At 55.0% G+C, this 17,632-nt stretch overlaps 1 protein-coding gene across 3 annotated transcripts in view; it reads right to left on the reverse strand.

The window, feature by feature from the left end:
- Positions 1–2,303: 2,303 nt before the first annotated feature.
- The window catches only part of CPNE2 (copine 2), a 60,026-nt gene continuing 44,697 nt past the window's right edge, over positions 2,304–17,632 (reverse strand). For all 3 annotated transcript variants that reach the window (XM_074583437.1, XM_074583439.1, XM_074583436.1), the window contains exons 11-16: positions 16,540–16,673; positions 15,665–15,719; positions 10,140–10,191; positions 8,784–8,917; positions 3,878–4,114; positions 2,304–2,872 (exon numbers count right to left, since the gene is read on the reverse strand). In XM_074583437.1, the coding sequence (XP_074439538.1) occupies positions 2,765–2,872; positions 3,878–4,114; positions 8,784–8,917; positions 10,140–10,191; positions 15,665–15,719; positions 16,540–16,673 (720 nt within the window). In that variant the 3' untranslated portion in view covers positions 2,304–2,764. The remainder of the gene's footprint in view (positions 2,873–3,877; positions 4,115–8,783; positions 8,918–10,139; positions 10,192–15,664; positions 15,720–16,539; positions 16,674–17,632) is intronic.

Raw genomic sequence — 17,632 nt, forward strand, 5'->3', positions numbered from 1 at the left:
AAAAGGAACGAACCCTGAAGGCCTGTAGTAGGAGTCATGCCTTGGCTTGAGTGTTGGAACTTCCTCAAAGGAGACAAGAAGAGTTAGGCTCACGCTGAAGCTATCCTTAGCCAAAATACCCTTTCTGTTTGCGCAACCCTGTTCCACAATCCAATCCTTAAAACCACACTGTAATTCCTCCCCTGTTCTCCTGGGTGCCTGGCCCCTCTCTCGTGTTTGCTCCAGAGCTGCTCCTGCCTCTTCTCCAGCTACTCTAATTATGGCGCTTTCAGGTGGAAAATAGTGAGAGCTCTCGCCGCCTCCTTAGTGCTTTGCTTTGAATGACTTTCATCGTACTTAGCTATGGAGCGGTACAGAAGGGGTGCACAAAAAAAAAAATGCCTGTTTTTCTTGAAAGTCCCATCTGTAAGAGCCCGGAGCGGTTGGAGTGAGAGATGTAGGTGTCCTTCCCTGGCATTAAGCTAGATCAGTAACTCCTCTGCAGAGTCGGAGCAGCCTGGCCTGGCTGGGAGCACGCTGGGGCCCTTTTCCTAAGTGATGCTTAGCGCAACTGCAGTCAAAACAGCTGATTTGGCCAGAAATTTTTAGCGGCATTTGGCAGCCAGTTGTGGGCAGAGGTGGTGGTGGTCCACAGGGGCTGCAGGTGGGACCTGGAGGGGGTGATGGTGGTTATGCTGGACCCTGCATGGCCAGGAGGAGCTGTAATTTGGTTAAAAGCAGGCCTGAGAGTGCCCTGCTTTCTTTTAGGGTGCTCGGGGAACGCCTTGAGCTCGCACAAGCCTTTGAGTCCGAGTCACCTCTGCTCTTCTCAGGGCCTGGCCCCCGTGAACGCTCAGCAGAGCTGTCCCAGCTCCTCACTCCATCCCTTGGTCCTGTTTACCTTCTTACGGTTAAAAGTCATCTGACATTAAGTTACCGAAATGCAGTGAGAGACATGCTGGGACGTAGCACGAGGGATGGAGGATAAATCAGACCTTCTGGAGACGGCAGCTGTGGCAGTAACCTTGCCGCGGGGCCGATGTGCTGGAGGAGAACGGCTGGCTCCAGCAGCTCTGTCATTCTAGTGGTGGATTTAGATGTTTTGGGGGGTTTTGTTTGGGTTTTTTTTTTTTTTTAAAGACCGTTCTCTCTTTGCCATGACTGCGTGGCGTGTGCTTCATCCCCTCCCCAGGGACAGCTTCGTAAACTGCTTGTTGTCTGTCTTAGTTGTTAAAGCTTCAGAGAGGTGTTAAAAAAAAAAAAACAACCCAAAGACAAACCCCCACAAACGCTTTACTAGCAGAAGCGCTTACGAGCCAGTGCAGCTGCATGTGAGGTTCTCTTATGGAAAGAAAAAAAAAATAATCGTCTTTTTCCAGAGCCACAGGCTTTGATCTGGAAGCTAAGCCATATACAGCATGATTTTTGAACGAGCCACCCTTCAAAGGCTGCCTCTCCGTTGGGAAAGGGGTGGTGTGGGTTGGGGTTTTTCCCTTTCCAGGGGGTTTGCATGGCAAATGTTTTCACGGAGCAGGCCCACCTCTCCGGAGGGATGGGCTCTCGCCCAGGGCCATGCTTGGAGCTGGCTCGGGGCCTCTCTGTCAGCCTTGCCGCCGTGCTTTGGCAGAGCGGGGCAGTCTGCCTGCTGGTGGCTCCGTGGCCACCACGCGTGGCAACCGCCCACTCGCTAGCGCTGGTCGGTGGCAGCCAGCATGGCCAGCAGCACTTGTGTGCGCAAATTGGCTCCAGGCTTTGCACAGAGACACCGACCTCCTACCGCAAGCGCTTTGGCTGATGGGGAGAAGGGAGGCCAGCTCGCCCCGAGTTCAGAGTAAGGCTGGTGATCCCTGCAACGGATCCAATTCTACCTGCCAGCTTCAAAAGACCTGAATCTATAACTAGAGGAGAAGGCAGCAATTAGTGCTGAAGACGCGCACGCTGCTGAAGAGCAGCTCCACGGAGCTGCCAGAGCCCGGGATGTCGTTTCCCAGCCCCTCTCCTCCAGGCAGCAGGGAGCTTTTGTTGCTCGGAAAAAATTCCGGAGATGAAGCAGCAGTGAACCATGAAACTCCCTCTGCCTGTCTGGTGTGGGTTCAGCGGTGTTCTCCCAAGCGTGCACATGCACCAGCCCCTGCCCTCGGCTCAGGCGGGCACCGAGAGCTTGATGGGGGCTGAGGGGGTGCTGCCCTCCCCGGGACATCCATGGTCACCTCCACCTTCAGTCACTCTCCGGCACGGCGCTGCCATCGATGGCCTGGGGCTAATCCCAGGGTGACACGAACACCCACGTTCCCAGACCTTCCTGTCTAGGAGACCCTTGTTTTAAATGTCCAAGTTTCTTTATTAACCTGAGTATAACAAATATAACATGTACACAGTATAAAAATGAACGTAGGGCGTGACAGAGGTACAGGTACGACACAGATACAGGAACTATACAATGACCAGTTCATCGAATGAGAATAATATATTAAGCCTTTCGTTGCTTGGAAAAAGCAAGTTTTGATTGTAAAAATTGTATCCTGTTCCACTGAAATTATACAAAGTACATTCAATACTGAAAAGTGACTCAACAGAGCAGGGCCAGGGCATGGCCTGGCCGCTTAGTGTTACCTCGGGCGGGACTGTACAAAACGAATCCAGACGCTTCTCTGGGATGAGTTTTAAGAACTTAGCAATTAAATTAAGAAGTTCAAAGTGTTTCGGGGAGGGTATTCTTCTCTTAAAAAGCATGTGGACCATGCGCTTTCGGGAGGGCTTCGGCGGCATGCAGAGGGACGTGGCTCTACGCGGGCTCCGAGTTGATGGGCGGCAGGTTTCGGTGCTTGAAGTACTGCACGACCTGCTGGGGCAGCTCCGCCAGCACGGCCTTGGCCAGGGTCTCCTTGGGGGCCTGCAGGCGAGAGGAGCAGACACCGGCCTCAGAACGGCCGCAGGGGACCCACCGAGATGGCGGCTGGGCTGTCCCCAACGCCAGGCTTTCGTTTAAAACCCCCTAGAGCCCATTGGCAGCCAACGTTTTATACACCCAGGGTGGTATTCTGTACTACACCTCCCCTCCAGGAGATAATTCACCGGTAGGGAGGAATAAAACATGCTCGGTAGGTTAGAAAAAGCAGGTACTGAGTACCATCAGGTGAAACACAAATACACTGCTTAGTTGCAAAAAGGGGTAGGATAAGCACAGGCTGATGTTCTGCACCCTCTGGGCAACCCTGTGCCCTCCGACCCAGGGCCGACTCCTGGCCGATGGAGATGGGAATCTCGTTTTTCTCTTTCTTTTTTGGTTTGTTTTTTTTTTTGGTTTTTTTTTTGGTTGGTTGGGTTTGGGTTTTTTTTCTTCCTTCATCAGCTTTTTCCCAACACACGGTTGGGCAGCGAGGGACGGTCCCACAGAGGGGACACGCGCAGGGCCAGTGCCAGCATCACCCTTTTCTACCGGCGCCGGGCGGGACAGAGGGGGTGCGGGTGCTTGGGGCTCACCCCCAATTGGGGCAATTCGGCTTTAACCCCTCAGCACGTGGGTGTTGGATGAGGCCAGAGGGGGAGACACTGTGGCATGGGACCACGGCGAGGGATGCAAGCCCAGGGCCGCCCCAGCTCACTGCGATGACCCCCCGTGATAATTAATTGGGGTTTTTTTGATGAGGGGTGGCAGAGACGGGGGATGCTCAGCTGGCGTGCGTTATGGTGATGCAGCTGCAGCGTTGATATATGTGGTCCATGCAGCATCCCCGAGGGCTGTGGCGTTTAGGGCCAGGGTAAGGCAGGGTGCCAGCCCTCTGCCTTTTGCCTTGAGCAGAGGCTGCTCCACCCCCAGGCTCATTTCCAGGCTCCAGACCCCCCGCTTCTTTCTGCCTGCGACCCCCCCACCCCGCTCCTCACCGCCCACACTCACATTGCGGAAATCCCGGAAGGGCACGAACTGGACGATGTCGCGCACGGCCTCCTCGCCGGTGTGGGAGCGCAGCACCCGGCTGTCCCCATCCAGGAACTCCATGGCGGCGAAGTCGGCGTTGCCCACCCCGACGATGATGATGGACATGGGCAGCTTGGACGCCTGCACCACGGCGTGTCTCGTCTCGTCCATGTCGCTGATCACCCCGTCCGTGATGATGAGGAGGATGAAGTATTGCTGCGGAGGGGGAGGCGGGGTGGGGGGGGAGGGGGGGTGTCAGACCCAGCGGGATGCAGGGGCACCCTCACCACAGCGTGCGAGTGGCCAGGGTGGTCGGGGGGAGGCGGGTCCCCTGGGAATTTGGGATCACGGGGTGCGGTGCTTTCCAGGACAGGCGGCATCACCCCCCCCTTCAGCAGCACCCAGGAATTTCAGGTGTGCCTGCTCCCCTTGGTTTTTGATAGATAATAACCAACCAACAAACCAACTCCCACCCCAGAATATTTTGCTGATTTACTGATTTACTCTACTTAATGATGGGAAAAAAACCCAAACCTGACCTGCGCAGAGCTGTGTCACGGCCAGGAGGAGTTTGGGGCCAGGACAGGAGCCCAGCTGGGAGATGAATGTCCCTCTACCCACACACAGCGGGGTGCGTTTCGTGGCGGTCCCCGTCGACACGTCCCTGTGCCAATGGGGAGCATCTCCTGCATCCCTGTGTGTGTGTATGGGGAGGCCTGTCCCATGCTTGGGGCTGGTCTGTCTCCCGTACAAGGCTGTGGCTCTCGGAGGCACCGAGGGGGATGCAGAGGGTACCAAAAAGCTGGGGAGATGCCAGAGCAGTGGCGTTGGCACCCGCTCCCTTTCCCATAGGGAAAGGAGGGCGATGGGCCCGGTCCGCAGAGCTGGGGGAGGATGGATGGACGGGCAGACGGTCCTGCTGGACCCAGCTCAGCAAATGTGGGGCACGCGGACCCCCAAAAAGCCCATCTTCTCCGCCTCAGGGGAAAGAAATGGTTCAATTTTGGCACATTATGCAGCTTGCATGTGCTGGAGAAATGACGAAAACAAGCACTTAAGCACATTAAAGCCCTTTGTTCCTCTCCTCATTCTTTCCATTTCCTCTGAAAACCACTAGCGCAGCCGTCCTGGAAAAGCAAGGGAGGGAACGCAGCCCCAAGCCCATTTTCCTGGTCTTCCTCCAGCCCACATCTCCTGAAACTGTTCCTAAGCAGCGGCGTCCCTCGGCTGGCTCCGGTGCTAAACTCCAAGCACAAACAAAGCTGGGTCAAGCTTAAACCCACCCCGAGGCTGCGGGCGAGGAGGTTTTCCCAAGCCAGCCCCTTCCCCACCCCGACCCTTTTTGATGCATTAAGCCCTGCGCAGGTTTTAGGGGTTTTTTTTTCCCTAAATACGAACTTTTCAGAGCAAATCATGGGGAGACGTAGGTCTGAAGAGCAGGACCCTAACAGCCAAGCCTGGAGGGTAAGACTAAATTCCAGGAGAAGACCTGCATGTTCCTACATGGTGGCCACCACCGGTCATCGCTGGAAGCAGGACAAGTGACTGGTGCCTGACCCTGTCTGGGAACCAGTATGGGTGGAAGAGTAAAACCTGGTAACAGGAATGACTTTAAGCTGATTCCTCCCACCCTTCCTCCCCATCCTGCCAGTATCTGTGAAAAGATCAACGCAAAACCGGCCTCTGCGTGGTCAAAAAGAAGAAACCCAGAGAGGACTATTTCCCTTTGCTCCTTTTTTTTTTTGAAATCCATAACAGAATCAGAGGGAAAACATGCGGTAATGTATGCAGGAAAAGAGAGGGGAGCGGAGCTCATCGAATGTTTATCACAACGTATTTCAGAGGGCAAGGGGAGAAAGAGACGATGCCGGGGATCAGCCTCCAAGCCCACGGAGCATCGTCACCAGCAAGGGAGCGGCGGGCACCGCACGAGAGCACCAGCGGGACATTCCCCAAGCAGCGATGACAATTTTGGAGGGTTCAACGAATGGCAACTGGGCAGGGGAGCTGGTGGCACCTCCAGGCTCAAGACGTGGCACCCAACTGGCGCGCGATCCCAACCGGAGCTGCTGGGGCAGGGACCAGGCCGGCCCCGCGGCCGGGTGCCCGCCAGGCTGGGGTCTCCATGGGCACACCAACCCGGCAGAACCTTCCCCTATTCTCCTCTTTTTGCTGTTAAAATGGCTGATCTCTGAATCCACGGGGACTTTGGGGGGTGATTCCTGATGGTTTGCCAGCAATATCAGCAATTAGGCTCACATGCCTGAGCAGGGCTTCAAGGGATTAGGCAGCATTAAGCAGTATGGGGTAAGAAAAGGGGAGGTTTGGATGCAGGGACCCTGCTGGAAAGGTGTGTTTTAATTCCCCAAAGCTTATTAATCCTTCCCCGAGAGTCCAATCGTGTGTAATCTCTCTGTCTCTTCCTCCCCGACACATTTTAGTCCTCCCATCCCTTACGAGCCGAGGGCTGCGGTGTTTTGTGATCCGCGTTGCCATGGAAAAACTACAAGGTTTTTTTGGTTTATTTGAAATGCTGGGAGCAAGCGTGAGCGGGAGGAAGAGGAGGGCAGGCCCAGGCAGCCACCGAGGCCGGCAGCGTCAGGGGTGGCTTTGCCGCAGGCGTTGAAGATGGGATGGAAGAGGAGAAGACCCCAGGGGAGCCAGATCCCTCATCAATAACACTTTGTGCTTCCAAAAAAAAAAAGACGGAGCCTACCCAAGCTTGCCTCTGATGGCACTATTAGTGCCCATTATTTAAAATCTCCCTTGATTAAACTATTAGTGCCAACGGAGGGGTGCAATTTGCATACGATTAGCGCCTCAGCTCAGTGTGGAGCCTGTGGGCTTCTCCCTCCCCCACTGGCGCTGAGAGAGAAAACGAAAAAAATGAGGAGCGTCCTGGATTTGTGCCGAATTAAACCAAATTCAGTATTTCCTTGTGCCCGGGGCTGGGAAGAGCAACAGCGCCCAAGGCAAGGCTGGAGAAGGTCCCCTTGGGGAGGAGGTTTCGGGTGTGATCCAGCTCTGCTCCAGGCAGGAATCAGGGAAGCTTTTCCCCCCAGGCAGCTCCTGCCACGCACGATGCTCAGCTGCTTTTGGCCGGCAAAAATCCATGGGCCAGACCTGCCGTCCTCCGCAGGCGGCCCGCAGGCACAGGGACCCAACAGGCGCCCAAGTGAGCTGCATGTCGCAGTCTGCAGATGCCCTTCACGCCCTTAAAAGGACGTCCCGGTCACCACCAGCAAGGCTGGACCCACGGCTGCAGCTCCCGGCACAGGCGGGCATCCCGGCATCCCTTCAACCGCCAGCCTCACCCTCCAAATACATGCCGGCACCGGCTCCCCAATGGCCCCGCACGACCGAGCACGGTTGTACAAGGCGCCCCAGGCTAATGAGCAGCTTTTTCACATACGGATGTGAACGGTCTGGTGGACTAATTAACGGGGACTTCCAGGATTGCCGAGTGGCTGGAGCGGCCACACGGGAACCCGGAGCCTGGCTCTGAGCCCGCTGCTCGTCCAAGTGGTGTGAAAAAGCAACGACCAAACGGAGCCATCCCGGGGTTTTTCTGCGATTCCCCCTCAAATATAAAAGCTATTTGAAGTGGAATAGCAGAAAGGTCTTCTCCCGGCAAAAGGTTCAGATTGGGCCATCAGCCACATCAGAAACATCACGCTTGATGGCACAGGCTTGCTCCCTCCTGCTGCTGTTTGCAGGGCACCCCCGGATCTCCCTGCGAGATCTCCCCAGAGGACAAGGAGATGCTTCCTCCGGCTGTTTGTTGTGTGTCAACGGGAAATAAGCCAAAGGTTTGAAGTCATGCTCAACCTCTTCCCTGTTGCTCATGTTTCCCACCCACGCTTCGGCGGCAGCGTCACCCCCCACGGACCCCGGGACCATCCGGTCCGTCCTGCCCCAGGCCAATCCTGCAGCACGCAGGAGCTGTTTTGAAAGCGAGGACCATGGCCCTCAGGACTATCATTCCCCACCTATCCATAAGGACAGAGGTTGCCTCCTCAGAGCAAAGCCCCTTGGAGCTCAGCAGAGGATGTTTTAGGAAAAAAAAAATGAGGAGAGAACTAAGTTATCCTCTCCTGCTCCCACCAGCTCTTGGCTGGCACACGCCAGGGCTCCTGAGCCCCAGCTCGCCCCAGCGCAGCAGTGAATGGCCCCTGGTAGCTGGGTCTGCCATGGGCACACCCCTTCCCTCTCCGGACCTTCACAGTCCTGAGCCCGGGCACCGTCCCGGGACGGTGTCAGCTCCCTGACTCCAGTGTGCACTGGCCAGTTGGACACCCCCTACCCAGCCGTTCCTGGGCCGCCTGGCAGTCCTTCCCTGTAAGAATTAGGGAGAAATCAATCACTTTTTCACCGTTTGTGATTTTATGCATCTGAGTTTACTTCCTGGCCCAGAAGGTGACAGCCTTATTGCCTGGCCAACTCTCTCGTTACCATTCCCAGGGCTGTTTGATCCTCTTTGAGATAAGGGGACCGACATTTAAGATGGTGCTTAACCCATCTGTATAGATCCAAGGGACGCCCACCTCATGGCATCTCCCACCCTCATTTCCATTTTCTCTCCAATGATTTCTAAGGTTTTCCACAGCTGCAGTTTTGCTGACTGCTGTCAAGTTTTTTGAGTCGTTGTTTTTGGTTTTTTTCCCCCTCCCTAAGAAGCATCTGCAATGGCTCTACATTCTCCCTCTGAAGTGACGACAGCCAACTGAGAGGCCCCAGCTGCAGAGACCCCCAGGGATGGTCCTGGTGGGAAGGCTCTACCTCCCACCCGCAGAAAAGGCAAAGATGAAATCAAGCTCAAGCTCTGCCTTCCCCTGCCCAAAGCCATCAGGATTTGCCATCACACTATGGGATCTTATGGACTTACGGATGCAGCCTCCTGCTGGGTGGCCTGAGCCGCGAAGCGGGCCACGTGGTTGACGATGGGGGAGAAGTTGGTGGGTCCGTAGAAGCGGATGTGGGGCAGGCAGGCCGAGTACGCTTGGACAATGCCCTCCACACCTTCGGGGAAAGCAAAGGAGCATTACAATGTGCCACAGCTCAGGCCCACTACCATTCCAATTAACCATCATTAGCTAATGCTGCCATGGGAGCTGAAGTTAGACCTATTTTTTCCTCCCCCCCCAAACTCATCCAGCTCCCCAAGTTTCATCTAACTCCACTCAAATTTTCTCATACCAGGGGTTTAGTCAATTTGTAGTGGGCCCTCAGACCTTCTGGGGTAAGGAGGCCCTTGTAGCGCTCACCGTCGAAGGTGGCTTTCCTTGGGTTTCTGCAAAAATCTCCCAATCAACCAAAGAGGAGGAGCAAAAAGGAAAGTAACTCCTGGTCTCTGAGCATAACCGAAACCCAAACAGACATGGAGCAGATGTAACAGAGAGAAGCAAAACACGCCCAGAAGCACCCTCTGAGCTCCCAAACTGTCTTTGGGACCCACAGATCATCGGAGACCCTTCTGCTTCTGCCACACCAGAACAGGGTAAATAGCCGCTCTCCCGAAAGGACGCACGGGTGTGAAATTCAAAAATCACCAATTCCACAATTAATCAGCGGGTAACCAGTTCTTTGGGCAGGACCTGCCGCTGATAAGAGTTGCAGGACGGTGGCTTCTCCATCCCATTACACCTGCAATAAATCAGGTCCAAGGAATGCTTCATGGCTACCGGAAAGGGCCTGAACGAAGCAAAGGCAGCAGAAAAGCAGATGTTCACAGCCGGCTGTCAGGAAGCAGCGAGCGAGGTCTGAAGGCTGCCCGAGCCCCCGTTTCGCCGGGCTAAGGCAGAGGTCCAACCAGATGACTTTCGGAGTCCACGGTAGCCCTTGCCACTTAGGATTCGAGCAGTTCTTCAGCCACGACTGTGGCCAACTCCCAGTTGCTAAATGAAGCATTGAGTCTGAATTCCCCATCTGCTAAGCAGGCCCAGTGTCTCTTGCAGGCTTGCTGGAGGAGCAGACGGCTGGTAGGACACACCAGACATCAGAGCGAAGGCGGATCTTAACGCTATCTGAATCCAGTTGCATTTTACCCTGAGCCTTCCTACACATCCCCAGATTCTCTCTGCTTTCCTCTGAGTGCACCCTTCACATGTGCTCTGCTTCGCCATTGATGTCGGTCTCTGAACAGACCTTGAAAAATCCCCGAGTGTTACCGCAGAAATGCAGAGAGAAGGACAGAAGACACCGAAGATATCTAAGGAGTCCCGAAGACCTGGCAGAAGCTTACCTGAACAGAACGGGTTCGTGGGATTGAAGTTAATGGCAAACTCGTGGGATACCTGTGGAGAAGAAAAGACCCAAATTAACACGGAGGGACGGTGCAGAGCAGGTTGCTCACAACCAGTTTAGCTGATGGTGCAAGGCTGGTTTGGGTCTGACGCTCCCCTGGGGCAGGACCCGGTGGTCGCAGCCGCTACGGTCCATCCTGGTGGGTCAGCAACGCTTGCCAGCCTTCTGCTACCCAAACAGCAAGGAGCAGCAAATATAAACGTGGTTGGGGTTGAGCAGCAGTTGAGGATGGGCTGGTTCCTCAATTCCCGTCCCCCCCCCACACATCGTGGAGTCACCTGAAATTATCACGTCACGCATTCTTCTACCTCTATGAAAGCAGTTTTGGCCACACAGCTTCCCACTGGCTGCCCAGAGGGAAAGCAGGCAGAAGGGATGCTCTCAGCCAGCTGGGCCATCTCACCAGCCACTGGGAGAAATTACTTCATCCTATTGCAAGGTTATAAAGGGAGAAAACTCAATTAGCACCACAGGCAGCCCCAGCTCTGGCAGCATCCCGGCTCCCCATCTCTCTGCAGGTGGTATTGTGCAGCAGAAGGGAGGCAGGCACGGAGCAAGCTGGGTTGAAGACCTGCTCTGGCACGCCAGCTGCCATAAAAAAAGCCGGCAGCTGATTAGCTTCATCATCTGGGTCATCATGACAGTGAAAGGACAGGAGAGGCACAGGAGAGGTGCCATGAACGCTTGGACACGATGGACAGTGAGTCTCAGCACAATCCGGGCTGGTTTTCACTCAGCGTGAAACCATCCCTCCTCCAAGGCAGGTGTAAGATCCTTCAGGTTTTCCACCCCCTCTTCAAGCTGAGGGAGATGCTCTCATGAGGAGGTCCTCTGGGACACTGGCAACGGCAGATAGCTGGGCACAGCCCTGTCCCTGCCTTGTTGCGCTAGCCCAGCCAGAGAAACCAAACAGCAGCGTTGACTGCAAATCACAAAACCTTCCTCGTCTGCTTCCACGGGAAGACCCGGCAGACAGAAACCACAAAACGCTGGTCAACGGTTGCTTTAAACCAATCTCTGCCAGCAAAGGCAGGGCAGCTCAGGACTCCCAGCCTCCAGCATGAACCTTGCCAGTGTTGGCGTGGGTCAATAGCTTGCTCGGGGAGCAACCATCAGATGTGGGGCTTAGGGATTCCTCACCTTTCTACCTGCAATGTAGGGACCTTAAGAAGAAAACAGACTCTCAGGAGCACCGAGGACAGGCGACCGCCTCTCCCTGCACCTCTGAAGGTTGAAGGGGGTGATTGGGGCTTTCAGGCCACCAGCTCAAGGGCTCTGAAACAAAAAGCTCCCACCCTGTTCGTGCCAGAGTTATAAAACCAGGATATTTTTCTCCCTCTCAGAAGGGTGGTGGTTTGCCGAGCTGCTCGGCCGGGGGATCGCTTCGGGACATGCGTATTCATAACGCTGGCAAAACGACCGTCCTCTACAGCGCCACGTGAAGCAGAAGTCCTCCTGAGACTGCAAAAGCAACGCGCATCTGATTCAGACTTTCCAATTATACTGGGCATTGTGTCGAAAGCAGCAGAAATTATTTTTGCAAGAGGCTGCGGGGTGGGAAATAGCAACCAAACAAAAGTAGGTCAACCGAGAGTCCTCCCCGTGCTGCGGAGCTGCCGAGCTGTCGGACCGGTGCACGTCAACAGCCTGCTCAGGCCTCTCTGTGCCCATTGAGCACAACCAGTAATGCTCCCAGCCACCAGTAACCCCAGGGCTGGAGACACAGTCCGAAACGCAGGACTTGGTTTTGCGTACGCCCTTTCTTGTAGAAGCCTCAACTTTCGGCGATATATTTAAATTCAAATTCCTTGATTTTTTCAGTTGTAAAGGGCTCGCTTTGGTTTGGTTTTCTTTTTTTTTTTTTTTTCAGATGTTCAAAATTCTGCCGTAGGAGTATTTATAGGTAAGGCAAGCAAAAATATTTCCACGTTTCGCACTGCGAAAGAGGGGTTTCTCTTTCTTTTAAGCAGCGACGAAACGGTTTGGAGCTGTGCTCCTCACTGTCGACACAGCAGACCCCCTGCGTGGCAGAAGTGTTGCAAAACCTCCTCTGGAGTTTTTACAGATTTTTTTTTTTTTATATATATGTGTGTGTGCGTGTGCGCGCGCATATATATATATATATATCTGCTAGAAAATTCAACAGGAGGGCTTCAAAATAACAACAACAACAACAACAACAACAACAAAAGATCCCACTCCCTGTTTAGCTCATACTTTGAAAAACAGTTTGAGAGTCCAATAAAATGTACATGGAGCACCTACACGTATCACATGCACCCGCAACCTCCAGTGAGAAGGTCTTTCAAACCACCCCAAAGGGCAAGACCTTCATCTGCAGCCAGCCTGTGTCCTCTTCCAGTCCTGGATGGGGTAGCTCCATCTTTTCCCATCAGGAATTACAGACGCATGGCCAGAGCCTGTGCTGGGGAACTGATCCTGCAGAGGGTTCTCTGCCACCTCCCACAGTGATCCCACTCCTGCCACAACTCAGTTTGCTTGTATACAGAAAAAAAAAGGCAAATGGACGGAAAGCCTCGAGGGGTGGCATGTCGAAGCCACCAGCTTCGGCTGGAGAGGCCGAGCTCTGTGGGCATGAGGACGTTTCCTTCAGCAGACCCCATCAGACTAGATATAAGGAAGAAATTTTTTACACTGAGGGTGGTGAGACCCTGGCCCAGGTTGCCCAGAGAGGTGGTCGATGCCCCATCCCTGGAGACATTCAAGGCCAGGCTTGATGAGGCTCTGAGCAACCTGATCTAGTTGAAGATGTTCCTGCTGACTGCAGGGGGGTTGGACTAGGTGGCCTTTAAAGGTCCCTTCCAATCCAAACCATTCTGGGATTCTATGATTCTGTCTCCCAAACCTGGGGCGACCGGTGGGTCTCCAATGTTAAGCATCACCCTCCCCACTACCGCCTTGCCTGTGCTCATCCCCCAGAAACCACAACCCATCTGCTTCCCTCTCCTCTCCCCTGCTGGGAAACCGCTTGAGGCTCTGTACAGAGCTGTTACACGGCAAGATGTTCTTTGACATTTCCAATGAGACTTTTGTGTGCAAAACATCTCGCTTCAACGGGCGCTTGGGAAGCGTTGGGGGAGCCATGGCAACGGGAGCGATTTATACATCTCTTAATGATCTTCCCAGTTTTCACTCCGGTCTGTGGCTACAAGAGTCGCCTTTTGTCGTGTCCCCCTGGGAGTATCATTGGCCACGCTGCTCCCCGCCGCCTGCCCGCTGTCACAGAGGGCACGGGTTTCAACGAAGAACTACTGTTTTGGCTTTGAAATTACCCAACGAGCCTTGATTGCCAAAAAACCTTTAGCGAGTGAGCCGAGCTGGTGATGCACAGACCCCGTGGGCCGGGTGAGCCAGGGAGGGATGGACACCCTCCACAGGCTGGGGGATGCGGGGGGACGCACGGGGGGATGTGCCGACTCCTGACACGAGGCAACCGATGGGTCAGTCCGGGCGTTAGGGCTGGTGACCTTTAGGCACGGGCCAAGCACCCGGGAAGGGAGAGCTGCTCTCCGCCAGGGTTTAAGTGGGCTTAGCCATCATCCTGGGGGAAAAAGAGGTGTTTTTTTCCAGTAGCGCTTACAGAGCATCCCCAGGCCCGCGGGAGCAGCAGGAACTATCTCCGTGGCAGGATGCGGGAGGCAGGGGAGGGAGACGAGGAGTGTCCCTCTGCCCCCCAGCTCTGCCCCCCAGCCCCCAGCCAGCATCCCTGACCCGGTACCCGCCTCCAGCTTCGCGGGAAGGGCCGTTTCCAGCCCAGCGACGCCTTTCCCACGGGCGCTGAGGGATGCGCGCTGTAATGATTCACCCATTCCCCCAGCAGCCCCAGCAACCGTACCCTTTCATTCCCCACTGCATTTTCCATTCCCATTCCTCTCCCCAAGTAATAAAATCTCTGACGGCAGCCGGCTGTTAGTCCTTGGAAGCTGCCTACCAAGATTTTCCCACTGAAAGTAGTGAAGTGACAGACCAGAGACATTTGCCGGCCAAGGAGGATGAATCAGCTCCAAAGTGCACACGGAGGGATCTCCTCCTATGGCTGGCAAACAGCGAGAGCTTCCACTTGAGTTGCATGGATTTCGGCTGTCGGGAGAGCAGAGAAAAGCACAAAGCTGGAGTGGGCAGGACATCCCCAGCCTTGAGGGCTGGCAGCGATGAGCTCCTGGGACCGATTCACGACTGCTTGTGACTTACGTGCCAAGCTGCGCTCAGCCCAGAGCAAAGCTCCCCTCCCAAGGCACACAAAAGGGTCACTGAGATTCAGCCCCAGCCCAAAGCTGGGGACTTCTCAAAACCAGCGAGCAGAAACAAAACGCGCATTAAGGGTGTGAGCAAAGAGCAGCCAAAAGACCCAGCCAGTAATGAAAGATGGTGGTGTCACCGAATCACAGAATCACAGAATGGTGGGGTTGGAAGGGACCTCTAGGGATCACCCAGTCCAACCCCCTGCCAGAGCAGGGTCACCCACAGCAGGTGGCACAGGAACGCGTCCAGGCGGGTTTGGAATGTCTCCAGAGACGGAGACTCCACCACCTCTCTGGGCAGCCTGTGCCAGGGCTCTGCCACCCTCACAGGAAAGAAGTTCCTCCTCATGTTGAGATGGAACTTCCTATGGTCAAGTTTGTGCCCGTTACCCCTTGTCCTGTCGCTGGGCACCACTGAGAAGAGCCTGGCCCCATCCTCCTGACACCCACCCTTTAAGTGTTTATAAGCGTTGATAAGATCCCCCCTCAGTTGTCTTTTTTCCAGACTGAAGAGACCCAAATCCCTCCGCCTTTCTTCATCAGAGAGATGTTCCAGTCCCCTCAGCATCTTGGTAGCCCTTTGCTGTCCCCTCTCCAGCAGTTCCCTGGAGAAGATGCTCCCCACCAGCCAGCGTGTGCTGCAGGAGCAGCCCCAGCCCCTGCCCACAGCATCCCTCGTGAGGGGCAGGATGCTCCGGCTCACACCCTTGCAGCACCAGGGTGCCTTTAACCCCTTTGGTACCTAATCCCAACAAAAGATCAAGGTGACTTTTGGGAAAGCCCCTCTGCTCCAGTCCTTGCAGTCTTTGCCCGTGCAACATCACATCTAGGCTACCCCAGCTCCCAGCCCCCTTCCGCACTTTGCCACTGTCTGACACATTCATCCAGGGGCTTCTTCCCTTGCCCAGAATTGTTCCTGCCTCCTGCCAGGGAAATGAATCAACGCCTGGCTCTGCCCATTGATGCCAGCGAGCTGCTGCTTTCATGCCAGCTCAGCAGGGAGGAACGGGCCCGCCTCACTGCCCACCCACGCTGCTGCATCTCGCTCTCCACCGGCTGAAACCCCGCATCCGCCCGTTCCCCCTCTGCCCGACAGCTTTTCCCCGAGCGAGCCAGCCGGGGAGCCCCAGCAGCTCCGCTCCTGCCCAGGCAACATGAGGACAAACCCATCCCGAACGCGCAGATGGCCACAACGCTTCACCTTCCAGTCCGGGGGGAGTTGAGCGCCGAATCCCAGAGCAGGAAACATCTTGTCTCTAAAAGAGAAGAAGAAAAACACAGGGGTGGATTTACACACACGTGAAGCAGGCTTGCACGGCTCTTGCTCCGGTTTCCCCGTGCTACCGGCTGCCCCAACTCCCAGCTACAGCGAAAGCAGCAGCTACGCAGCCAGCCCCAGCCACTAACAAAGGTGTCACGTTCCCTTCCCCCTAGATGACAGAGTGTCTTTAAAAATCATGAGCGCCCAACAGAGACAGAGTAGATGTTCCCCTTCTGCTTTTCATCTTTAGAGAGAAGAGTCCAGCTTTGCTTCGGCACCCACAGGCACCAGGAGCATCCTCTCGCCCAAACACCCGAGTCCCCTGCGGTTCTCTAACCCTGGAGATTTTTTAAAAATCAGCTCTCCAACAGATTTCTGGTTTGTTTTTCTCTGTCAACGTCTAAGGTGTTCTTTCTGGGTGTTGCACGCCTCAGGGCGATGGGGAGCAAGGCAGCCCAGCGGTGCAGCCGCCAACGGCAAATACCAGCGAGCTGAGGGCACCTGCCCCCGTGCCTACAAAGCACCAAGAGGCTGCTCTTCACCTGCCCCCGTGAAGGATGCTCCACCTCTGCGAATGCACCGTTCCTCTCAACAGCGGCCATGGGGGGAGAGGAAAAACCCCATCCTTACCCTCTCCTCCTCCTGCATCCCAATGTATACGGCAATTTTCTCCCAAGGAGCTTTTCAAAAGCCAGGTATTCTTTAGCCCTGGCTTTGCAGACGGGAAATCAAGGCACACGCATCCCGGCAGCCGCCCCAGCAGCCGGGGAAACATCTGCAAACCAGGGGTGGAGGCAGAAGGGCATGGTGCTTACGAGTCGTAGTCCTGGATGATCTGGCCGACAGCCCAGATCGCCGACAAGTACTCGTTTGTCCCCATGGGGTTGATGTAGTGCAAAGAGGAGGGGTCTCGCGGGTTCCCGTTGGAGGCTGTGAAGTCGATCCCGACCTGAGGGGTAAGAGAGAAGCACAGAGCTGTCCTCCGTTAGCAGACACCACCGCAGACCTGGCCACCGAGCCTCCGCTGCCTTTGAGGCCCACACACGGTCCCATCAAGACCCGAACCTCAAGCTTAACCAAATCCAGCTCTTCACCTTCCCTAAAAAAATGGTGATTAAACACTAGGTTAGGCAAAAAACTAGGTATTACACCTGCATTTTTCACCAGCGAGCATCACATAAGGTGTCCCAAAGCAGCCTCTGCTGCTGGAGCAAGCCACCACCATCACCAGCTCAGGACTGTTGCTGCCCATCTGCCAGGAGAGAAGCTCAAGGACTGCGTAGCCCCATGGACACCAAAGCAGACAGAGCCGCCCGGGCATTTGGATCTCAAGGTCTTTGATCAAAGAGTCACAACCCTGAGCGGAGCCTTCCCTGCAGCCGCTCTTCACCGGGGCTTCCCCAGGGACCAATAAATGCTGAGCTCTCCAGGGATTTTTGTCAGCAAGGCACTCGTTTTTCTCCCTCCTCAATTAGGCTTTCTATTTAAAGACATTTGTAGAAATGCCTGTCAGCTCAGACCCAGTTAAATCTGGTCAGAAGAGGCGAGACGCTGAGCCTCCCGATTTGGAATGACTGGGAAGGAAGAGTTGGGAAGAGGCGAGCCGGTGGCGTGACTGCGCTCGCCTTGTTTGCTTAGCAAATCGGCAAAACCCAAAATAACGCCGCCGGCTAAATTGAGCTCAGAGGATTCGCGAGGGATTTTGCTCCGTATCCGTAACAGGAGAGGATGAACTGCAATTTGGCTGAGAAGGGACCTTGGCCTGGCTGGGGCAAGAAGACATCACAGCCCAGAAGGTGCCACCACCCTGTGCCGGGGTGGCTGGTAAAACAGGCTTGAGAGGACAAGGGGACATGGTTCTAAACTGGAAGAGGGTTGGTTTAGATTGGAGATAAGGGAGAAAAGTTG

The sequence above is a fragment of the Larus michahellis genome, chromosome 4 (genome assembly GCF_964199755.1).
Source record: "Larus michahellis chromosome 4, bLarMic1.1, whole genome shotgun sequence".
Taxonomy (NCBI): Eukaryota; Metazoa; Chordata; class Aves; order Charadriiformes; family Laridae; genus Larus; species Larus michahellis.